Source organism: Dendrobates tinctorius, unplaced genomic scaffold (assembly GCF_039654945.1).
Source record: "Dendrobates tinctorius isolate UK_male_01 unplaced genomic scaffold, ASM3965494v1 ptg000028l, whole genome shotgun sequence".
NCBI lineage: Eukaryota > Metazoa > Chordata > Amphibia > Anura > Dendrobatidae > Dendrobates > Dendrobates tinctorius.
This window is the reverse complement of record NW_027361696.1, coordinates 11,357,769-11,382,746: the sequence shown is the minus strand read 5'-3', so window position 1 is coordinate 11,382,746 and position 24,978 is coordinate 11,357,769. Positions and strand designations below refer to the sequence as shown.

General features: G+C 50.3%; 2 protein-coding genes across 2 annotated transcripts; one reads left to right on the top strand and one right to left on the bottom strand.

The window, feature by feature from the left end:
- The first annotated feature begins 9,809 nt into the window (after positions 1–9,809).
- Positions 9,810–19,435, top strand: SVBP (small vasohibin binding protein). The gene is made up of 2 exons (XM_073570123.1): positions 9,810–9,988; positions 19,097–19,435. Exons 1-2 carry the CDS (start codon positions 9,875–9,877, stop codon positions 19,181–19,183), a joined length of 201 nt encoding a protein of 66 aa, XP_073426224.1. The 5' UTR covers positions 9,810–9,874; the 3' UTR covers positions 19,184–19,435.
- LOC141085080 (calpain small subunit 1-like) lies at positions 15,978–17,297 on the bottom strand. Its single transcript, XM_073570122.1, has one exon. It carries the CDS (start codon positions 17,161–17,163, stop codon positions 16,162–16,164), a length of 1,002 nt encoding a protein of 333 aa, XP_073426223.1. The 5' UTR covers positions 17,164–17,297; the 3' UTR covers positions 15,978–16,161.
- Positions 19,436–24,978: the final 5,543 nt, after the last annotated feature.

Below are 24,978 nucleotides of genomic sequence, written 5' to 3'. Positions count from 1 at the left end.
CGATTTGGAGGCCGGGGTCGATCAGCCTCCGATTTGGAGGCCGGGGTGGCTCAGGCTCCGATTTGGAGGCCGGGGTCGATCAGCCTCCGATTTGGAGGCCTTGGTGGCTCAGCCTCAGATTTGGAGGCCGGGGTCGATCAGCCTCCGATTTGGAGGCCGGGGTCGATCAGCCTTCGATTTGGAGGCCGGGGTCGATCAGCCTCTGATTTGGAGGCCGGGGTCGATCAGCCTCCGATTTGGAGGCCGGGATCGATCAGCCTCCGATTTGGAGGCTGGGGTCGATCAGCCTCCGATTTGGAGGCCGGGATCGATCAGCCACCGATTTGGAGGCCGGGGTCGATCAGCCTCCGATTTGGAGGCCGGGGTGGCTCAGCCTCCGATTTGGAGGCTGAGGTGGTTCAGTCTCCGATTTGGAGGCCGGGATCGATCAGCCTCCGATTTGGAGGCCGGGGTCGATCAGCCTCCGATTTGGAGGCCGGGGTGGTTCAGCCTCCGGTTTGGAGGCCGGGGTGGCTCAGGCTCCGATTTGGAGGCCGGGGTGGCTCAGGCTCCGATTTGGAGGCCGGGGTCGATCAGCCTCCGATTTGGAGGCCGGGGTGGCTCAGCCTCCGATTTGGAGGCCGGGGAGGCTCAGCCTCCGATTTGGAGGCCGGGGGTCGATCATCCTCCGATTTGGAGGCTGGGGTGGCTCAGCCTCCGATTTGGAGCCTGGGGTCGCTCAGCTTTCGATTTGGCGTGTCGGCCCTTTAAGACTCATTTCGGTGCGCCGGCCCTTTAAGAATCACTTTGGCGCGTCGGCCCTTTAAGAGCTAGTTTGGCTCACTGGGCTTCTTCTAAATCAACTTTGGCGCACATTCTCTCTCAGGGGCATGCGTCATGTGATGAAGCTAGATTTTCATTTGTGCTGTGGGTTTCGCTTTAAGAGCTAATATTATGTGGCAGAAGCTCTGTCCTTGGGGGGTCATGTGACATTCGTAGGCGTTGGCATAGTAACTGGGTCTGCCTGCGCATGTCAATGAGCTTAACTGCCATTTCAATCGCCTCAGGGCACGTTTTGCCATTTCCCATTGAAAAGCATTGGAGACAGTGCATTCCAATGACGGGAAAAAAAATTTTCAAACGCAAATTGCGCAAAAAAACTACAAATCCGATCGACACGAAAAATACTTAGCACACCTCTCATGGACGCTGGCTTCGAAACGACACCTCAACGGAGTCTGTGCGTGTAGCGGTTCGGGCCGCATTAATTGCGGAAATCAACTGGAAAATAAGAAGAACTAGATGTGTATTTCCTGAAGGAAGTACAGATAGTGGTTTGAAATGGTGCCCGGGCTGCCCCTTTAACAGAGACTTGCCTACTTCCCCGGCAAGACTTTCAACTCAGGATCCGTTTTAACTGAGTGCCTCTCAGGGGCCACTTTGGCCTCAGGGTCTGATTTGGTGGGTGGGGCCCCGCAGGATCTGATTCCTTGGCCTGGGCTCCTCAGGGCTTGAATTGTTGGCGGGGATCCCTCAGGCTCCGATTTTGTGGGTGTGGCCCCTCAGGGTCCGATTTTGTGGGTGGGGCCCCTCAGGGTCCAGTTTTGTGAGTGGAGCCCCTCAGGGTCCGATTTTGTGGCCGGGGCCCCTCAGGGTCTGATTTTGTGGCCGGATCCCCTCAGGGTCCGATTTTGTGGGTGGGGCCCCTCAGGGTCCGATTTTGTGGCCGGGGCCCCTCAGGGTCCAATTTTGCGGGTGGGGCCCTTAAGGGCCCGATTTTGTAGCCGGGGCTCATCAGGGTCTGATTTTGTGGTTGGGGCCCCTCAGGGTCCGATTTTGTGGGTGGGGCCACTCTGGGTCCGATTTGGTGGGTGGGGCCCCTCTGGGTCCGATTTGTTGGGCGGGGCTACTCAGGGTCCGATTTGGTGGGTTGTGCCCCTCAGAGTCCAATTTTGTGGCCGGGGCCCCTCAGGCTCCGATTTTGTGGGTTGGGCCCCTCAGAGTCCAATTTTGTGGCCGGGGCCCCTCAGGGTCCGATTTTGTGTCAGGGGCCCCTCAGGGTCCAATTTTGTGGTTGGAGCCCCTCAGGGTCTGATTTTGTGGCAGGGGCCCCTCAGGGACCGATTTTGTGGGTGGGGCCCCTTAGGGTCTGATTTTGAGGGCGGAGCCCCTCTGGGTCCAATTTGGTGGGCGGGACCACTCTGGGTCCAATTTGGTGGGCGGGACCACTCTGGGTCCGATTTGGTGGGCAGAACCACTCTGGGTCCAATTTGGTGGGCGGGGCCTCTCAGGGTCCGATTTGGTGGGCGGGGCCACTCTGGGTCCGATTTAGTGGGCGGGGCCCCACAGGGTCCGATTTGGTGGGCGAGGCCCCACAGGGTCCGGTTTGGTGGGCTGGGCCTCTCTGGGTCCGATTTGGTGGGTGGGGCCACTCTGGGTAAGTTTTGGAGGCTGGGGTCGCTCAGCCTCCGATTTGGAGGCCCTGGTGGCTCAGCTTCTGATTTGCAGGCCGGGGTGGCTCAGCCTCCGATTTGGAGGCCTTGGTGGCTCAGCCTCCGATTTGCAGGCCGGGGTGGCTCAGCCTCCGATTTGGAGGCCGGGGTGGCTCAGCCTCCGATTTGGAGGCCGGGGTGGCTCAGCCTCCGATTTGGAGGCCGGGGTGGCTCATCGTCCGATTTGGAGGCCGGGGTGGCTCAGCCTCCGATTTGGAGGCCGGGATGGCTCAGCCTCTGATTTGGAGGCCGGGGTGGCTCAGCCTCTGATTTGGAGGCCGGGGTGGCTCAGCTTTTGATTTGGAGGCCGGGGTGGCTCAGCTTTTGATTTGGAGGCCGGGGTGGCTCAGCCTCCGATTTGGAGGCCGGGGTGGTTCAGCCTCCGATTTGGAGGCCGGGGTGACTCAGCCTCCGATTTGGAGGCCGGGGTGGCTCAGGGTCCGATTTGGTGGGTGGGGGCGCACTTTGGCGCACATTCTCTCTCAGGGGCATGCGTCATGTGATGAAGCTAGATTTGCATTAGTGCTGTGGGTTTCGCTTCGCCCGGAGGCAGAAGCTCTGTCCTCCGGGCGTCATGTGACGTTCGTAGGCATTGGCATAGTAACTGGTTCTGCCTGCGCATATCAATGAGCTTAACTGCTATTTCAACCGCCTCAGGGCACGTTTTGCCATTTCCCATTGATAAGCATTGGAGACAGTGCATTCCAATGACGGGAAAAAAAATTTTCAAACGCAAATTGCGCAAAAACTACAAATCCGATCGACACGAAAAATACTTAGCACACCTCTCATGGACGCTGGCTTCGAAACGACACCTCAATGGACTCTGTGCGTGTAGCGGTTCGGGCTGCATTAATTGCGGAAATCAACTGAATAATAAGAAGAATAAGAATAAGTTAGCAGCGTTCGGATTACAATATAGTGGTTTTTTCAAACCACTATAATAAAAGTAAATACATCGGCGTCTGGTATGTACTGGTTCCTTCTCACATGTGGGGCTGAATAAGTCTGGAATTAGCCACTGATCTCGAATCTGGACAGCTAGCCTGTGAAACATAATCTTTCATATAAAATGCTGAACAAGAATACAACAGATATCCAGCCTGTATGAAGAGAGAATAGAAAGCTCCTATAAAGTGAGAATCACAGTATCAAATAAAACTAAATACGCCATCATCATCAAACTCATAAAGTTCATATAAAATGATCAGATACAACAGATCCCCTGATGGGAAGGGGTGTGGTCACACTTTTATAGGGGGCGGGGCACCTGTCAAACTGAGTTTGACAGATCTTGTGTATTCTCTACTACTTGTGGGCACAGAAATCATGAGCCTCAGTGCAGGAACTCCGATCTAGTCATCTCTGTAGTGAGACACCTTGAATGGTGTTGCTGTATAGAATTCCATTATTTCTTGGCAGACAGTTACACAAGATTACAGCCCCAATTCATGAAGAACAGAATATCGTAAGGCAGTATTAAAGGGTATATCTGGAATTTACAAACAAAAAAAAGCGCCCAAGCACTAACCAACAGGTAATTACTACCTAGCTGCCGGTTGTGGTCAGCACTGTTCGTTCCCGGCACTGAGCAGTCACAGACTGCTCCTGCCAGGGATTCAGCTGCCTCAGCTGAAGTGACGGAGTTTGACTTCCGCCTCATTCTGATTGACAGCCAGCTCTTCCAGTTAGGTAGAGGAAATTCAGCTGTCAATCAGAATGATGTCGGCATTCCTGCCCCATCTACAGAGCTGAGCTGTTATAACTGTCGGTTGTGCTCTTTTATGATTGATGACTGTCGGTTGCACTGTTATGAAGAGGAGGATGAATGAACTCATGGAGATCAACATCCGACACTGCGGAGACACCATCACGTGTTTCTCAACGCAGTGATTCTAGAGCACTGCCCCCATCCCTTATGGGAAATATGTAAAACATGCAAAACAGAAGCCGCGGAGACACCATCACGTGTTTCTCAACGCAAGCAATGACCAGCCAGGTCTTTGCCCGGGAAGGAACAACCACGGGAAGGGCAGTCTCCAATGAAGGAAACCACCTATGCCAAAACATCGTATCCATCCACATACAGCTGTTTCGGGGTATTGCACTGTTATAACTGTCGGTTGTGCTCTCTTTTATGATTGATGACTGTCGGTTGTGCTGTTATAACTGTCAGTTGTGCGCTCTTTTATGATTGATGACTGTCGGTTGTGCTGTTATAACTGTCGGTTGCACTGTTATAACTGTCGGTTGTGCTCTCTTTTATGATTGATGACTGTCGGTTGTGCTGTTATAACTGTCGGTTGTGCTCTTTTATGATTGATGACTGTCGGTTGCACTGTTATAACTGTCGGTTGTGCTCTCTTTTATGATTGACGACTGTCGATTGTGCTCTTTTCTGATGACTGTCGGTTGCGCTCTCTTTTATGATAACGGTTGGTTGCACTCTGCTTTGATGACTGTTGGTTGCCCTCTTTTATGAGGACTGTCGGTTGCGCTGTTATAACTGTCGGTTGTGCTCTCTTTTATGATTGATGACTGTCGGTTGCGCTGTTATAACTGTTGGTTGTGCTCTCTTTTATGATTGATGACTGTCGGTTGTGCTGTTATAACTGTCAGTTGTGCGCTCTTTTATGATTGATGACTGTCGGTTGTGCTCTTTTCTGATGACTGTCGGTTGCGCTCTCTTTTATGATAACGGATGGTTGCACTCTGTTTTGATGACTGTCGGTTGCCCTCTTTTAAGAGGACTGTCGGTTGCGCTGTTATAACTGTCAGTTGTGCTGTTATAACTGTCGGTTGTGCTCTTTTATGATTGATGACTGTCGGTTGCACTGTTAGAACTGTCGGTTGTGCTCTCTTTTCTGATTGGTGACTGTCGGTTGTGCTCTTTTCTGATGACTGTCGGTTGCGCTCTCTTTTATGATAACGGTTGGTTGCACTCTGCTTTGATGACTGTCGGTTGCCCTCTTTTATGAGGACTGTCGGTTGCGCTGTTATAACTGTCGGTGGTGCTCTCTTTTATGATTGATGACTGTCGGTTGCGCTGTTATAACTGTCGGTTGTGCTCTCTTTTATGATTGATGACTGTTGGTTGTGCTGTTATAACTGTCAGTTGTGCGCTCTTTTATGATTGATGACTGTCGGTTGTGCTCTTTTCTGATGACTGTCGGTTGCGCTCTCTTTTATGATAATGGATGGTTGCACTCTGTTTTGATGACTGTCGGTTGCCCTCTTTTATGAGGACTGTCGGTTGCGCTGTTATAACTGTCAGTTGTGCTCTCTTTTATGATTGATGACTGTCGGTTGTGCTGTTATAACTGTCGGTTGTGCTCTTTTATGATTGATGACTGTCGGTTGCACTGTTATAACTGTCGGTTGTGCTCTCTTTTATGACTGATGACTGTCGGTTGTGCTCTTTTCTGATGACTGTCGGTTGCGCTCTCTTTTATGATAACGGATGGTTGCACTCTGTTTTGATGACTGTCGGTTGCCCTCTTTTATGAGGACTGTCGGTTGCGCTGTTATAACTGTCAGTTGTGCTCTCTTTTATGATTGATGACTGTCGGTTGTGCTCTTTTATTATTGATGACTGTCGGTTGCACTGTTATAACTGTCGGTTGTGCTCTCTTTTATGATTGATGACTGTCGGTTGTGCTCTTTTCTGATGACTGCCGGTTGCGCTCTCTTTTATGATAACGGTTGGTTGCACTCTGCTTTGATGACTGTAGGTTGCCCTCTTTTATGAGGACTGTCGGTTGCACTGTTATAACTGTCGGTTGTGCTCTCTTTTATGATTGATGACTGTCGGTTGCGCTGTTATAACTGTCGGTTGTGCTCTCTTTTATGATTGATGACTGTCGGTTGTGCTGTTATAACTGTCAGTTGTGCGCTCTTTTATGATTGATGACTGTCGGTTGTGCTCTTTTCTGATGACTGTCGGTTGCGCTCTCTTTTATGATAACGGATGGTTGCACTCTGTTTTGATGACTGTCGGTTGCCCTCTTTTAAGAGGACTGTCGGTTGCGCTGTTATAACTGTCAGTTGTGCTCTCTTTTATGATTGATGACTGTCGGTTGTGCTGTTATAACTGTCGGTTGTGCTCTTTTATGATTGATGACTGTCGGTTGCACTGTTATAACTGTCGGTTGTGCTCTCTTTTCTGATTGATGACTGTCGGTTGTGCTCTTTTCTGATTACTGTCGGTTGCGCTCTCTTTTATGATAACGGTTGGTTGCACTCTGCTTTGATGACTGTCGGTTGCCCTCTTTTATGAGGACTGTCGGTTGCGCTGTTATAACTGTCGGTTGTGCTCTCTTTTATGATTGATGACTGTCGGTTGCGCTGTTATAACTGTTGGTTGTGCTCTCTTTTATGATTGATGACTGTTGGTTGTGCTGTTATAACTGTCAGTTGTGCGCTCTTTTATGATTGATGACTGTCGGTTGTGCTCTTTTCTGATGACTGTCGGTTGCGCTCTCTTTTATGATAATGGATGGTTGCACTCTGTTTTGATGACTGTCGGTTGCCCTCTTTTATGAGGACTGTCGGTTGCGCTGTTATAACTGTCAGTTGTGCTCTCTTTTATGATTGATGACTGTCGGTTGTGCTGTTATAACTGTCGGTTGTGCTCTTTTATGATTGATGACTGTCGGTTGCACTGTTATAACTGTCGGTTGTGCTCTCTTTTATGATTGATGACTGTCGGTTGTGCTCTTTTCTGATGACTGTCGGTTGCGCTCTCTTTTATGATAACGGTTGGTTGCACTCTGCTTTGATGACTGTCGGTTGCCCTCTTTTATGAGGACTGTCGGTTGCGCTGTTATAACTGTTGGTTGTGCTCTCTTTTATGATTGATGACTGTCGGTTGCGCTGTTATAACTGTCGGTTGTGCTCTCTTTTATGATTGATGACTGTCGGTTGTGCTGTTATAACTGTCAGTTGTGCGCTCTTTTATGATTGATGACTGTCGGTTGTGCTCTTTTCTGATGACTGTCGGTTGCGCTCTCTTTTATGATAACGGATGGTTGCACTCTGTTTTGATGACTGTCGGTTGCCCTCTTTTAAGAGGACTGTCGGTTGCGCTGTTATAACTGTCAGTTGTGCTCTCTTTTATGATTGATGACTGTCGGTTGTGCTGTTATAACTGTCGGTTGTGCTCTTTTATGATTGATGACTGTCGGTTGCACTGTTATAACTGTCGGTTGTGCTCTCTTTTCTGATTGATGACTGTCGGTTGTGCTCTTTTCTGATGACTGTCGGTTGCGCTCTCTTTTATGATAACGGTTGGTTGCACTCTGCTTTGATGACTGTCGGTTGCCCTCTTTTATGAGGACTGTCGGTTGCGCTGTTATAACTGTCGGTTGTGCTCTCTTTTATGATTGATGACTGTCGGTTGCGCTGTTATAACTGTCGGTTGTGCTCTCTTTTATGATTGATGACTGTCGGTTGCGCTGTTATAACTGTTGGTTGTGCTCTCTTTTATGATTGATGACTGTTGGTTGTGCTGTTATAACTGTCAGTTGTGCGCTCTTTTATGATTGATGACTGTCGGTTGTGCTCTTTTCTGATGACTGTCGGTTGCGCTCTCTTTTATGATAATGGATGGTTGCACTCTGTTTTGATGACTGTCGGTTGCCCTCTTTTATGAGGACTGTCGGTTGCGCTGTTATAACTGTCAGTTGTGCTCTCTTTTATGATTGATGACTGTCGGCTGTGCGCTCTTTTATGATTGATGACTGTCGGCTGTGCGCTCTTTTGATTGATGACTGTCGGTTGTGCTGTTATAACTGTCGGCTGTGTGCTCTTTTATGATTGATGACTGTCGGATGTGCTCTTTTCTGATGACTGATGGTTGCGCTCTTTTCCGTCTGTCCGTTTGCTCTGCCCACTTCTCACAAAGTGACCTTCTGGTGACACCGAGCAATCAGCGCCGAGCGTAATTATTTATATTACAGAAAGTGACAATAAAAATGTAAGTTTTATAAATCAGTAAAAAAAAAAAAGAATTTTGCCCAAATCCATAAACTATAGAAGAGTGTAATGAGCCTTCCTCTGACCGGTGGAGCCCGTGCCAAGGAAACCGGAGACACGCCATAAAAAAAGCATTAGGCTATGTGCACACGCTGTGGATTGGTCTGCGGATTTGTATCTGTGGAACCGCAGGTAAAATGACCTGTGGTTTTCCCCTGCGGTTTATGACCTCTACAATGGAGGAGATGGAAAACCGCAGCGGAATCCGCAGAAAAGAATGACATGTCAATTCTTTCTGCGGATTCAAAACCGCAGCTTTTCCACAGGGAAAAATCCGCAGCATGTGCACAGCAGATTGTAAATCACATAGGATAACATGCTACTGTACACTGTCTGCAGAACTGCTGCAGATCCGCAGCGGCCAAAACCGCAGCAGATCGCAGCAAAAACTGCAGCGTGTGCACATGGCCTTAAACCCCATTAGGCTATGTGCACACACTGAGGTTTTTGCTGCGGATCTGCAGACAGTGTACAGTAGCATGTTATCCTATGGGATTTACATTCTGCTGTGCTCATGCTGCAGATTTTTCACTGCGGAAAAGCTGCGGTTTTGAATCCGCAGAAAGAATTGACATGTCAATTCTTTCTGTGGATTCCGCTGTGGTTTGACACCTATTCCATTGTCCAAGTGTCAAACCGCGGGCGAAATCCGCAGCGTGTGCACATACCCTTAGAGGAGACTAGACTGGAGTCTGGATGTCGATGAGGAGCTCCGGGAGCCGGCTCCGATCCCATCTCTTCAGTGAGGCGCTCACTACACCGGAGTCGGGGACTGTAAGGCTGTGTTCACACACAGCGTTTTTTTAGCGGTTTTTACCGCGGTTTTCACGATAAACCCGCTATAAAACCGCTAAAAATAAGGTGCACAGTCATTTCTATGCATTTTGCACTTTGTGTGCACATTGATGCGTTTTTTACCGCGAAAAAACCGCATTGCGGTAAAAACCGCAGCATGCTCATTAATTTTGCGTTTTTTCCCGCGGTTAGGCTTCTCCCATGCTTTTAGAAACCGCTGCGGTAAAAAACGCATCAAAAACGCATCAAAACCGCAGAAAAATAGGTGAGGTTTCTGGGAAGGGATTCAGGTTTTTGTGCAGAAATTTTCTGCAACGGTGTGCACTTAGCCTTCGTTCTCGCTCCAGCTCGGAATTGGTAAAATAAGGTCCTCAAGATATCCCCCCGATCTGGTCACTTCTAGTTCACTAGTGAGCCGTCTGGATCGGAGCGGCTGATCACCAAAAATCCCCTCCGAGCTAGACGCAACCACCCTGTGAGGGGAGGGACGTTACTACTGGTGAGTCACGTGCCTTCTCCTCGCCTCCGCGCAGGCGCACTCAGTGTCGGGTACGGCTGTGGTCCCGTCTTTAGTCATGGAGGCCGCCAGCCGGAAGGATAAATACAAGGCCAGAGATCCCGCCAGCCGCCGCGAGAGGGCGAAGCAGAAGAGCGCGGAGCAAGAGCTGAAGCAGCGGCAGAGAGCGGAGGTAGGACCCGTTCCCACCACGGAGGATGAGTTCTGATGGATGCACTCTGTTATGACTGTCGCGTTCCGCCATTATGCTGCACCCTGCTACAACATAGATATACCGCTTCTGGCGCTTTTCTCTGTCAAATGCAATGAGCCTGGCACGTAGTGGGGCCCGGACATGCGCTGCCAGGCGACAGCCCCGCAGTCACGTGATGCTTCATGAGCGATTGTGATTCGTCATGAGACTGCAGTCAGAGATCGTGTGTGAGGAGAGACCCCGTGCGAGATTTCCCCTTAGAGACATCCTTCCAGCGTGTGTGTGTGTGTGTGTGACACCGTCCCAGTGTCTGTGTCGCCCTCCCGTGTGTAAGACTTTAGAAAAATTAAGAATTGCGCTGACATATATATATATATATATATATATATATATATATATATATATATATATATCTATCTTATTGGACGATTGGCTCCACTCACCGTGTGGGACCACCCCCAGTGTGTGCGTGAGAGACACCCCTGTGTGTGTGTGTGTGTGTGTTGAGACTTCTGGTATGCATGGTACTCCCTCATCCCTATCCTGGTATGCGTGGTCCTCTCACCCCCCCGCCCACCAATCCTGGTATGCGTGGTCCTCTCACCCCCCCCATCCTGGTATGCGTGGTCCTCTCACCCCCCCCATCCTGGTATGCGTGGTCCTCTCACCCCCCCCATCCTGGTGTGCGTGGTCCTCTCACCCCCCCCATCCTGGTGTGCGTGGTCTTCTCACCCCCCCCATCCTGGTGTGCGTGGTCTTCTCACCCCCCCCATCCTGGTGTGCGTGGTCTTCTCACCCCCCCCATCCTGGTGTGCGTGGTCTTCTCACCCCCCCCATCCTGGTGTGCGTGGTCCTCTCACCCCCCCCCCATCCTGGTGTGCGTGGTCCTCTCACCCCCCCCCATCCTGGTGTGCGTGGTCCTCTCACCCCCCCCCCAAATCGTGGTGTGCGTGGTCCTCTCACCCCCCCCAAATCGTGGTGTGCGTGGTCCTCTCACCCCCCCCAAATCGTGGTGTGCGTGGTCCTCTCACCCCCCCCCCAAATCGTGGTGTGCGTGGTCCTCTCACCCCCCCCCAAATCGTGGTGTGCGTGGTCCTCTCACCCCCCCCCAAATCGTGGTGTGCGTGGTCCTCTCACCCCCCCCCCAAATCGTGGTGTGCGTGGTCCTCTCACCCCCCCCCCAAATCGTGGTGTGCGTGGTCCTCTCACCCCCCCCCCAAATCGTGGTGTGCGTGGTCCTCTCACCCCCCCCCCAAATCGTGGTGTGCGTGGTCCTCTCACCCCCCCCCCCAAATCGTGGTGTGCGTGGTCCTCTCACCCCCCCCCCCCAAATCGTGGTGTGCGTGGTCCTCTCACCCCCCCCCCCCAAATCGTGGTGTGCGTGGTCCTCTCACCCCCCCCCCCAAATCGTGGTGTGCGTGGTCCTCTCACCCCCCCCCCCCAAATCGTGGTGTGCGTGGTCCTCTCACCCCCCCCCCCCAAATCGTGGTGTGCGTGGTCCTCTCACCCCCCCCCCCAAATCGTGGTGTGCGTGGTCCTCTCACCCCCCCCCCCCAAATCGTGGTGTGCGTGGTCCTCTCACCCCCCCCCAAATCGTGGTGTGCGTGGTCCTCTCACCCCCCCCCCAAATCGTGGTGTGCGTGGTCCTCTCACCCCCCCCCCAAATCGTGGTGTGCGTGGTCCTCTCACCCCCCCCCCAAATCGTGGTGTGCGTGGTCCTCTCACCCCCCCCCCAAATCGTGGTGTGCGTGGTCCTCTCACCCCCCCCCCAAATCGTGGTGTGCGTGGTCCTCTCACCCCCCCCCCAAATCGTGGTGTGCGTGGTCCTCTCACCCCCCCCCCAAATCGTGGTGTGCGTGGTCCTCTCACCCCCCCCCCCCAAATCGTGGTGTGCGTGGTCCTCTCACCCCCCCCCCAAATCGTGGTGTGCGTGGTCCTCTCACCCCCCCCCCCAAATCGTGGTGTGCGTGGTCCTCTCACCCCCCCCCCCAAATCGTGGTGTGCGTGGCCCTCTCACCCCCCCGCCCACCAATCCTGGTATGCGTGGCCCTCTCACCCCCCCCCATCCTGGTATGCGTGGTCCTCTCACCCCCCCCCATCCTGGTATGCGTGGTCCTCTCACCCCCCCCATCCTGGTATGCGTGGTCCTCTCACCCCCCCCCATCCTGGTATGCGTGGTCCTCTCACCCCCCCCCCCCAAATCGTGGTGTGCGTGGTCCTCTCACCCCCCCCCCCAAATCGTGGTGTGCGTGGTCCTCTCACCCCCCCCCCCAAATCGTGGTGTGCGTGGTCCTCTCACCCCCCCCCCCAAATCGTGGTGTGCGTGGTCCTCTCACCCCCCCCCCAATCGTGGTGTGCGTGGTCACCTCACTCCCAATCCTGGTGTACGCTTGCACACGGAATGCGTCAAAACAACGCATTACAGTCTATGGGAATGCAGGCATGGACATCTGTGCGTTTGCGTACGCCTGCGTTTTACGAGTAAACATGTGTAGACTCTGGTTTAACACCTAGAGAATGAATGCGCATAAAAAACACATGATGCATTTTTGCATGCGTTTCTACTTGCTCACGCTGTGCACAAAGACGCAAATGTGAGACTAGCATAAGACGCCCCCTGCTCCCCCCGTGTGTGTAAGACGCCCCCTGCTCCCCCGTGAGCGTTGTATGGAGGTATATTGTGTGTGCGCGCACGCTGTATGGAGCTCTATTGTGCGTGCACGCACATTGTATGGAGGTATTGTATGTGCGTGCTGTATGGAGGTAATGTGTGTGTGTGTGTGTGCGCATGCTCACTCTATGGAGATAGTGCGTGTGTTTGTTATATGTTGGTAGTGTTTGTGCTGTATGGCGCTAGTGTGTGTGTGTGTGTGTGCTGTATGGAGATATTTTCTGCACATGTATTGAGATATTGTGTGCGCTCTTGCTGTGTGGAGGTATTGTGGGTGTGTGTGCATGCTGTATCGCGGTTGTGTGTGTATTTATATGGAGGTATTGTGTGTGTGTGTGTGTGCTGTATGGAGTTAGTGTACGTATGCACGCACTATGGAGGTAGTGTGTGCTGTATGGAGGTTTTGTGTGAGCTGTATGGAGATATTTTGTTTGTGTGTCTTTACATATGCTGTAGAGGTATTGGGTGTGTATGCTGCATGGCGGTATTGTGTATTTGTGTGCACGTTGTCCGTGTGTATTTTATACGAATTTAGTGTGCCTGCTGTATGGAGGTATAGTGTGCGCGCGCTGTATGGAGGTTCTGCCTCAGGCTGTGCTCCCTCTGCAGATGCACCAGGCTGATTTCATGACCCCAGGGAGGCACTGCACAGTTTCCGTTCGCCACTTCATCAGCTGCTGTATGGACGTATATGGTGTGTGCACGCTGTATGGAGCTACAGTATCTTCTGCACATGTGTATGAAGGTTCTGCCTCATGCTGTGCTCTCTCTGCGGATGCACCAGGCTAGTTTCTTGACCCCGGGGAGGCACCGTTGCTGTTCAGCCACTTCATCAGCTGCTGCATCTTTTTGGGTGAGGCACTGAGCTCCTTGCACCTCTATGATTACAAAGGGTTATTTTCCTTAATATGGAAAAGTGCTCAGCCGTTCACAACCCAAAACGAGCACATCCGTCGCCTATGGCACCTCATACCCACGCTCGTGTCATGTCTGTGCTATATGCTGCACCTCCCCTTTAGTAGATCACACTCATTCATGTATCCTCTAAGACACCCCCCCCCCCCCGTGTGTGTGAGGCCCCCCCCCAGTGCGTGCGTGTGAGACACCCCTGTGTGTGTGTGTGTGCACACGCTGTATTGTATGGTTGTATTATGTGCACTCGCACTGTATGGAGGTATTGTATTTGTGTGTACGCTGTATGGAGGTATGTGTGTGTGTGTGTGCGCGCGCACATGCTGTATGAAGGTATCTATGTGTGCGTGCATGCTGTATAAAGGTATTGTGTATGCTGTATGGATGTATATTATTATTTATTATAGCGCCATTTATTCTATGGGGCTTTACATGTGAGGAGGGGTATGCATAGTAAAAACGAGTACAGTAATTTTAAAAGATACAAGTCACGACTGGTACAGGAGGTATATTGTGCGCACACGCTGTATGGAGGTATATTGTGCATGCGCGCGATCTGTGTGCACGCTGTACAGAGGTAGTGTGTGTGCTGTATGGAGTTAGTGTATGTATACAACTTGTATGGAGATATTTGTGTGTTATATGGAGGTAGTGTGTGCGCTGTATCGAGGTATTTTCTGCACATGCTGTATGGAGATATTGTGATTGTATGTGGGCTGTATGGAGGTATTGTATATGCGTTCTGTATGGAGGTGTGTGTGTGCGCTTGCAGACACTGTATGACACTGTATGGAGGTAGTGTGTGTGCACCCTGTATAGAGGTAGTATGCGTGCTGTATGGAGGAATTTGTGTGTGTTATACCAAGGTAGTGTGCATGCTATGTGGAGGTATATTGTTTGCGCACGCTGTATGGGAGGTAGTGTGTGTGTGTGTGTGTGTGTTTTGTATGGGGGTATTTTTGGCACATTCTGTATGAAGATTGTGTGTGTTGTATGGAGGTATTTTCTGCGCACTCTGTATGAAGGTCTTGGGTGTGTTTCTATAGCGCTATTGTATGTGCACACTGATGTATTGTGATTGTGCGCATGTTCTGTATGGAGATATTTTGTGTGTTGTATGGAGGTAATGTGTATGCTGTATGGAGGTATATTGTGTGTCCGCAAGCTGTATGGAGGTGGTGTGTGTGTGTGTGTGCTGTATGAAAGTATTTTCTGCGCCTTCTGTATGGTGGTGGTATTTGTGTGTATGTGTGCGCACGCTGTATGGTGGTGTATTGTGTGTGCAAGCTTTATGGAGGTATTGTGTGACGTATGGCGTGTGTTTGCGCACGCTGTATGGGGAGGTATAGTGTGTGTGTGTGCACGCTGTATGGAGGTGTATTGTGTGTGCGTCCACACGCTTTATAGAGGTATATTGTGTGTGTGTGTGCGTGCACGCTGTATGGAGGTATATTGTGCGTGCGTGCACGCTGTATGGAGGTATATTGTGCACGCTGTATGGAGGTATATTGTGTGTGCGCGCACGCTGTATGGAGGTATATTGTGTGTTTACATATGCTGAATGGAGGTATATTGTGTGTGCGCGCACGCTGTATGGAGGTATATTGTGTGTTTACATATGCTGTATGGAGGTGTATTGTGTGTGCGTGCATGCTGTATGGAGGTATATTGTGTGTGCGCGCACGCTGTATGAAGTTTTTTGTGTGTATGTGCATGCACGCACGCTGTATGGAGGTTCTGCCTCAGGCTGTGCTCCCTCGGCGGATGCACCGTTTTCGTTCGCCACTTCATCAGCTGTTGTATGGAGGTATATGGTGTGCACGCGCAGTATGGTGCTATCTTCTGCACATGTGTATGAAGGTTCTGCCTCATGCTGTGCTCTCTGCGGATGCAGCAGGCTGGCTTCTTGACCCCGGGGAGGCACCGTTATTGTTCCGCCACTTCATCAGCTGCTGAATCTTTTTGGGTGAGGCACTGCGCTCCTTGCACCTCTATGATTACAAAGGGTTATTTTCCTTAATATGGAAAAGTGTTCAGCCGTTCACAACCCTAAACAAGAGCACACCCGTCACCTATGGCACCTCATACCCACGCTCGTGTCATGTCTGTGCTATATGCTGCACCTCCCCTTTAGTAGATCACACTCTTCCTGGCACCATCACACACATTCATGTTTTCTCTAGGTCCCGCTGACTGTACCCACGCGGGGCACTAAGGGGTTATTGGGTTATGCCAGATTTTGACTTGCACATTAACTATTGCATTGCTGGGACAGGGGATGTGTATAGCTGTAGATTTGTCTCAGCGGTGGAGGGGTTACTGTGCCACCATCAGTATGCCACCCTCCCGCCCCGGCGCCTGCATATAAACACCAACTTCTGGGCGTATAATTATATTGTACATTTATTTGGGTTATATCAGAATGTCTCCCGTGACGCTAGGGTTGCCAGCGGGCAAGCCAGTGACTTCATGACAACAGTGCACTGTATGACACCAGATGCAACTCACCCGTGAGGCCAGGGCCACCAGCGGGGATGTCACCTCACCCGTGATACCAGGGCTGGGGGCACTAAGAGTAGATGGTCAGCTTCAGCCAGTCCAGCAGTCTGCACTGGACCTGCCCATTTCCTTCGCGGTCGAGGGCTTTGAAGGCTCGGAACATGCAGTCCATTCGGACCAGGCTGCTGATGAAGCTGTCAAAGTTGACATTTCCATTGCTGTCGGCGTAGCGGCGGATCAGGAGTTGGTGCAGTTGTTCGTTGAGCTGAAAGCCGGCAGCCTGGACCGCCCGAGGCATGGAGTCGGCAGGGATGTAACCGGTGCCCTTGGTGTCGTATTCCTTATAGATGCACTGCCACTTCTTGATATTATTCCATAGGTACTTGAACTCCTCAAAACCGAGCTTTCCTGTCCCATCACTGTCCATGACTGCCACCATACTGCGGCACGTGTCAATGCTGAAACCGTCCGTCTTTAGATCCTGGTGCTTGGCCACCACTCTGTTCAGAACATTTTGGAGCTCCACCGGAGAGACCTCCATGTCCTCTCCCGCCAACTGCTTGAAGAGGCGCCGGAACTGCCGCTGCTCATCATTTTCGTAGGCCTCCTGCTGATAGGAGTTGGCGCAAGGTGCAGGAGGTGGCTCTGGTTTGTAATTGGCTATGGCATCTCCAATGATACCCAGGATACCACTCAGTATGTTCATTCCACCTCCTCCCCCGGCCCCAGCCCCGGCCGGTCCTGCAAATAGTTTCCCAGCTCCTCCGGCCTGTCCACCACCTCCACTCAAACTGCTCAGGGCGCCTTGTAGCAACTTGCCTGCTCCTCCGCCCTGTCCGGATCCAGAGAGCCCGCTGAGGGCACCTTGCACTAGGTTTCCCACTCCTCCGCCAGATCCAGAAAGGCCACTCAGAGCCCCCTGCATTAGGTTCCCCACTCCTCCACTCTGCCCAGACGATGAAACATTGCCAATTGCTCCTTTCAAGACATTGCCAAGTCCACTGGCGCCTCCGCCTTGTCCGGACCCCTGTCCTCCAGTCGCTGCTTTCAGAAAATTATTTACCATAAACATATTGCCTGTAGTTCAGAGCGATCTGTAGTGGAGGAGTAGACTGTAGGATCTGCGAGCCTTGTCTGGTGCAGCAAGAGTAGACTGTAGGATCTTGGAGCGTTGTCTGGTGTAGGAGTAGATTGTAGGATCTGCAAACCTTGTCCGGTGCAGCAGGAGTAGACTGTAGGATCTGCAAACCTTGTCGGGTGCAGCAGGAGTAGACTGTAGGATCTGCGAGTCTTGTCCGATGCAGGAGGAACAGACTGTAGGATCTGGTGCAGTCACACTGAAGAGGAAAACAGAAATGGTGAGTCAGAGTGCGCTCCACCCCCGCCTGAAGCAGCCAATGGTGGTGCAGCCTCTTCCCAAAACATTCCTTCCAAAGTGTATTGTGAGCCGCCCAGCCCTGAGAGAAGGGAGAGGGAGGGAGACCCTGCAGATCTAGACTGGCTGCCAGCAGCTCTGAGCTGTCACATCTGTCCATCAGGCGCGCCTCCTCCCTGGCCATGAGACCCTACAGATGAGATGAGCGGCTCCTAGTAAGATGGAGATAAGCGTCTGCTGCTTTGGTTACATCACTCTCTTGTACAAACAAACCACCATCAGTGGAGCATATCTGCACCGTGGGGTTAGGGCTGCTGAAGGCACAGAGGGCCCAGGGTTGGGGACAGGAGAAGGTGCAGGGGGCACAATATGGTGGGTGTGTGCAGGTGGCACAAAGGGGGATGGGAGAAGGTGCAAGGGGCACAGAAGGACCAGGGTGGAGGACGGGAAAAGGTGCAAGGAGCACAGAAGGGCCGGGGTGGGAGACTGGAGAAGGTGTAAGGGGCACAGAAGGGCCAGGGTGGGGGAAAGAGACGGTGCAAGGGGCACAGAAGGGATGGGGGACAAGAGAGAGTGCAAGGGGCACAGAAGGACCGGGGTGGGGGAAAGGGAGAAGGCGCAAGGGGCACAGAAGGGCAGGGGTGGGGGACGGAAGAAGGTGCAAGGGGCACAGAAGGGCAGGGGTGGGGGACGGGAGAAGGTGCAAGGGGCACAGAAGGGTCAGGAGAAAGTGCAGGGGGCACAGTATGGTGGGTATGTGCAGGGGGCACAGAGGGGCCGAGGTGGGGAACAAGAGAAGGTGCAGGGGGGCAGAGTATGGCGGGTGTTTGCAGGGGGCACAGAGAGGGTGGGGGACAGGAGAAAGTGCAAGGGGCACAGAAGGGCAGAGGTGGAGGTTGGGAGAAGGTTCAGGGGGCATAGAGGGGGTGGGGGACAGGAGAAGGTGCTAGGGGCAGAGTATGGCGGGTATGTGCAGGGGGGGATAGAGGAGGTGGAGACAGTGTGGAGGACAGGAGAAGGTGCAGGGGGCACAGAGGGGCCAGGGTGGAAATGCAGGGGACACAGTGTGGTGGGTGTGTGCAGGGGGCACAGTATGGTGGTTTCATGCAGGGGACACAGAGGGGCCGAGGTGGAGATGCAGGGCGTTGTGCACTATATATGAATAGTATATATTCACGGAGGACCATATATGAATGGTTCCCCCCGCCCGTCGAAAATAGTGAGCTGCTGACTGTACCCACAGGAACGCCCTGCTCGCAGGCTCTGGGTGTGGGGAATCTCCTCAGCTATTTTACCCCTGGGCAGAGAATTCTCCTGGTGTGGCTGTTCCCATGGCTCTGAGCTCATCCTTCCAGTTCTGTGGCTTGTCATCCGCTCCTCCTGTAATCTACTACCACTCCTAGCAGCCATTGTCTGATGGGGGAGGTTACTGGCATGAGGCCATTGCTTTGTGCTGTGTGTCCTGTGACTTCTGCCCCCTTGTCTGCTGAAGACCCCCTTTCCTGTTAGAGGGACTGAATGCTGAGCCCCTCCCCCAGTCATCTGCTAGTGTGGAGAAACATGTGCTGTGCCTGATCGCTGTGTGACTACTATTTCCATCATCCATGACTTGTCCCTTTTTGTCTTTCAGATTTATGCCCTGAACAAGGTGATGACTGAGCTTGAGCAGCAGCAGTTTGAAGCTTTCTGTAAGCAGATGCAGACGTCCAGCAAGTGACGGACAGATCACACCATTTTCTAGCACCTGCCCTCCTGGCGTTGGCAGTGATGACCCCACCATGATCACCCCATGTCTGCTGCATGTACTCCATTACTTCACTTTAGTTTGGCCCATGGATCATCCATCATTGGAGATGCACCAGGGAAGGTCACAGTACAGTATGATGCCCACCACCCACTTTTGTGGCTAAAGAGGGCAGCATCCAATGCATGACGTCTTCTCGGTGAAAATTAAAAACTTCTCGCTACATTTTGTGTCTGTTCTACATAATCTTGTAGACTTTTGCTTACTGTCACTGAAGTGGAACGTGTATAATTATGTCCCTTGTTGACATTTGTTATTGTGTAAAGGCCGCCCTATCCATAGCCAATCCATGGAGATAAGCCACTGACGGAAGAACCTGGCCAGAGGAGTCTGAAGGGAAAGGTCAGAGGAGCCCGAAGAGGATGTTGGAGTATGGGGAAGGAGGTCAAAGAAACCAGGAAGAGGATAGGCATCTGGAGAGAAATATCCAAAGAGCCTAATGAGGATGTAGGAGTGTGGATGAAGGAGGCCAGAGAAGCCTGGAGAGAAATATCTGAAGAGGATATAGCATGGAGGAAGGAGTTCAAAGAAGACAGGAAGAGGACAGAGGAGTCTGGAGGAGAAACTTTGAGAGGACGAGAGTGTGGAGAGAAACTCAGAGGAGCCTGAAGATGAGATAAGAGTCTAAAGGAGGAGGTCAGAGAAGCCTTCCTGAGGGAAGGAGCAGGACATAGGTCTGGAGGGAGGTTAGAGAAGCCCAGGAAGAAGACAGAGAACCTGACGGGAGGAGACAGCAAGAGGATGGAGAAGCCATGATCCCACCAAGGACATTTGCAAGGAGTTTATAAGGGGATGTACTAAAAAGAATGAAAAAAGGAATAAAGAAAAAGAACATAACTTATAGGTCCAAAGATAGGTATTATTGATTTATTATGCATCTTGGATATGAAACGAACATGAATTATATGTAGACAATTAGTAAATCAACACTTATTCCATATAAACAGGTGTATATTATATTCCCTGAGCTTTATAGGTGGGGAATGAACAGGAAATACAGTGGGGTGGGGAGTATCTAGCCAAAAATTGTGCAAGTTCTTCCACTTAAAAAGATGAGGCCTGTAATTGACATCATAGGGAGACCACAACTATGAGAGTCAAAATTATGAAATAAAGAAAATCCCCTTGTCTGATTTGGCAAAATTTATTTTTCCAATTATGTTGGGAAATATGTGGTCACCTAAAAACATGCAAGATTTTTGGCTCTCACAGACCTGTAACTTCTTAAGAGGCTCCCCTGTCCTCCACCCATTACCTGTAGTAATGGCACCTGTTTTAACTTATCAGTATAAAAGACACCTGGCCACAACCTCAGTCACATTCTAAACTCCACTAGGGTGAAGACCAAAGAGTGTCGAAGGACACCAGAAACAAAATTGTAGCCCTGTACCAGGCTGGGAAGACTGAATCTGCAATAGGCATGCAGTTTGGTGTGATGAAATCAACTGTGGGAGCAATAATAAGAAAATAGAAGACATACAAGACCACTCATCATCTCCCTCGATCTGGGGCTCCATGCAAAATCTTACCCCGTGGGGTCAAAATGATCACAAGAACGATGAGCAAAAATCCCAGAACCAGATGGGGGGACCTAGTGAATGACCGGTATAGAGCTGGGACCACCGTTTACTAAGGCTACCATCAGTAACACTATGCCGCCAGGGACTCAGATTCTGCAGTGCCAGACGTGTCCCCCTGCTTAAGCCTGTACAGGTCCGGGCCCATCTGAAGTTTGCTAGATAACATTTGGATTATCCAGAAAAGTACTGGGAGAATGTCATATGGTCTGTTGAAACCAAAGTAGAACTGTTTGGTAGAAACAAAACTTGTTGTGTTTGGAGGAGACAGAATATTGAGTTGCATCCAAAGAACACCATACCTACTGTGGCGCATGGGGGTGGCAACATAATGGTTTGTGGCTGTTTCTCTGCCAAGGGACGAGGACGACTGATCTGTATACATGAAAGAATGAATGGGGCCATGTATCATAAGATTTTGAGTGCAAACCTCATTCCATCAGCAAGGGCATTGAAGATGAAATGTGGATGGGTCTTTCGTCATGATAATGATCTCAATCAAATCACCAGAGCAATGAAGGAGTGACTTCGTAAGAAGCATATGAAGGTCCTGGAGTGGCCTAGCCAGTCTCCAGATCTCAACCCCATAGAAAACCTTTGGAGGGATTTGAAAGTTCGTGTTGCCCAACAACAGGCCCAAAACATCACTGCTCAGGAGGAGATCTGCATGGAGGAATGGGCCAACATACTATCAACAGTGTGTGCCAACCTTGTGAAGAGATACAGAAAACGTTTGACCTCTGTCATTGCCAACAAAGGATATATAACAAAATATTGAGATGAACTATTAATGACAAAATTCTTATTTTCCACCATAATTTGCAAAATAAATCTTGCCAAATCAGACAAGGTGATTTTCTGGATTTGTTTTCTCATTTTGACTCTCATAGTTGTGGTCTACCTATGATGTCAATTACAGGCCTCTCTCATCTTTTTAAGTGGGAGAACTTGCACAATTGGTAGCTGATAATACTTTTTTCACCACTGTACACCTGTTTATATGGGGTGTGTTCATTCCCCTATTATCTACATGTATTCTATGTTCATTTCCCACCTACCAATCTCAGGGAATATAATATACACCTGTTAATATGGGATATGCGTTCAATCCTCTAATCTACATATATTTCATGTTCATTCCCCACCTATAAAGCTCAGGGAATATAATATACAGCTGTTTATATTAGATGTGTTCATTCCTCTATAATCTATGTATATTTTATGTTCATTCCCCATCTATAAAACACAGGGAATATAATATACATCTGTTTATATGAGATATGTGTTCATTCCCCTGTTATCTACTGAGAGGTAGCGCTGTTATTCGGATAGGGGATTCTCGCTTGGCAGCCCAATAATCACATCCGGCACAGGTTTTCCATAAAACCATATCAGTCCCTGCGGTTTATTATGCAGCATAAATCGTGACCAATAACATACAGTTTATATCACCAGCATAGCGTCCATTACAGAGCTTCCCTCTGTTAAGCCTGTGGTCACACAGGGTCTCAGTGTCCAGTACTCAGGCTCTTCAGCCTCACAGACTCCTCACCCCGTCAGGGTTTACCTCATGGCTGCTACAGCTTGCTGCAGACGTTCCTTCCCTCCTCTGGGAACTCTCAGACGCTGGCAGCCATTCCACACAGCCACTTCTCATGCTGTGTGTCAGGAGACACAGGACCTTCCACACTGGACCAACCAGGTCCCTACATTCACCACATGTGACCTACCCTGGCCACCTTATATGGTCCGTAGCCACGCCCGTCGGGTCACATGGCTATGACCTCATCACAGGCCCTTCACACACTCACATAGCCTTTTACTACAGGCTTTTTCAGACACCCCTGGGTGGATTTGTAGGTAGCTAGACCTGTCCATCTCTCCAGCTACCTGAAGGCTTCTCCCTAAAACATTGGCACGAAAGATCAGCTCTGCTGATCAGCACATAACCAAGCCTTCATCTCAAGGCCACCCACCTTGAGATACATAAGGGTCCTTCCGTATTCTGCCCCTCATTCTCTCTCTTGGGACATCCAGCCAGTGCCCCCTAGCGGACACAGTGATCATTACACCACACTACATATATTCCATGTTCATTCCCCACCTATAAAGCTCGGAATGTAATATACACCTGTTTATATGAGATATGTGTTCTTTCCTCTGTTATCTACATATATTTCATGTTCATTCCCCACCTACTAAACTTTTTATGTGCTGTGCCAATTTTTTGGAATGCACTACCCAGGTTAATACGATTAATCCCCAATCCCCACAGTTTTAAGCGTACACAAAAAACGCATTTCTTCAGACTGGAATACTGCCTCAACACATTAATCTAACTATCCCTGTGTGCCCATTCAAAACTTCTACAGTAACCAGGTTCCTCGTATCATGTTCTCATACGCTTTATGCATTTCATAGCCCTCTGTGTCTGTACTTTTACATATTCTGACTGATAACCGGTTCATGCAGCAACAGGAACACCCGATTTCCTACATTACACTGATCCGAACAACGAAAGCAATTGTTACCATCCACCTTTTGTATCTCCCCTATTTCCTCAGATTATAACCTGGTGAGCAGGGCCCTCATTCCTTTTGGTATCTGTTGATCTGTGTGTTTGTTATGCTTTATGTCTATTGTCTGTACAAGACCCCCTCTAAAATGTAAATTGCTGTGGAATATGTTGGTGCTATAGATAAAATTATTATTATTATCCTATTATTTACATATATTTCATGTTCATTCCCCAACTATCAAGCTCAGGGATTATAATATACACCTGTTTATATGGGATATGTGTTTATTCCCCTATTATCTATATATATTTCATGTTCATTCCCCACATATAAAGCTCAGGGAATATAATATACACCTGTCACGCTGCAGATATGCAGGTAACTGCAACCTCCACTGGATGGCAATAGAGTGGAAGGAAGGTAACAAGTCTGCAAGAGCAGACCTGCAGTACTGCAGCGAAGCTACCACCTGGTAGCAGCAGAATAGTCAAACAAGCTGAGTCAAAGCTTGGACCGTCACGCAGTACAAAGGGAAAAAAACAAGCACAGAGTCGGTGGAGAGCCAAAGGGTCAATACCAGATAAGAAGCAGAAGTACTAGTGACCAGAGACAAGGTCAAGTCTGAGTCAAAGCCGAGTCAGACACTGGGAAATCCAAAAGGAATGGGCAGAGAGGGAGGAACAGACACGGGCAAGGTCAGGAAGCGCAGCAGGACCAATCAGGCTACTACCAGAGTCAGGTACGCCGTGGGCACACATGATCAACCCGGGAAAAGGGCAGACTGGATCATGACAGTACCCTCCTCTCAAGGGGGGGAGGCACCAGTAAAACGTGCATGAAACGCCCGAACCAGATGCTCAGCATAGATGGAACGCGCTGGAACCCAAGATCGCTCCTCAGGACCGTACCCCCTCCAATGGACCAAGTCCTGAAGGTAATTGTGAACCCTTCGAGAATTGACAATCCGTTCAACTTCATACTCAGTCTGACCACCGAGACAGGATGCGGAGGGGGTGGCGACCCAGCAGAGGAAGGTACACATGGCTTAAGAAGGGACGTATGGAATATATTGGGGATCTGAAGTGACGGAGGTAAGCATAAACGGAAGGCAACTCAGTTGACAACCTCAATGATCTTGTAAGGACCAATAAACTTAGGACCCAGCTTAACAGAAGGAACCTTCAGATGTACATTCCTGGTAGACAACCACACCTTGCCTCCCACCAGCAAATTAGGTCCCACAGATCGTCACTTATTGACAAAATGTTTTTGTTTGCCCTGAGCAACCCCAATGTTCTTCTGAACCTCCCTCCACACCTCCTCCAACCATTGAGGCTATGTGAACACGTGCGGATTTGCCGCGGAAATTTCCGCGGCAATTCCGCAACTCCCTGCCGCAGGAAAGACGTGAGAAATCTGAATGCGTAATTCCCGCAAAAAACTAGCATTTTGCAAGTGTAATTAGCTTGCAGAATGCTAGAGTTTTATAAGCGATCTGTAGTATCGCTGGGAAAACTGATTGACAGGTTGGTCACACTCGTCAAACATAGTGTTTGACGAGTGTGACAAACTTTTTACTATTGAGCCTGCCTATGCGGCATCAGTAGTAAAA

Excerpts from the sequence above, each read along its gene's own strand:
- LOC141085080 (XM_073570122.1), bottom strand. The coding sequence starts at position 17,163 with ATGTTTATGGTAAATAATTTTCTGAAAGCAGCGACTGGAGGACAGGGG.
- SVBP (XM_073570123.1), top strand. The coding sequence starts at position 9,875 with ATGGAGGCCGCCAGCCGGAAGGATAAATACAAGGCCAGAGATCCCGCC. Across the intron at positions 9,989-19,096 it reads AGCAGCGGCAGAGAGCGGAG|ATTTATGCCCTGAACAAGGT; the intron begins GTAGGACCCGTT and ends TTTGTCTTTCAG.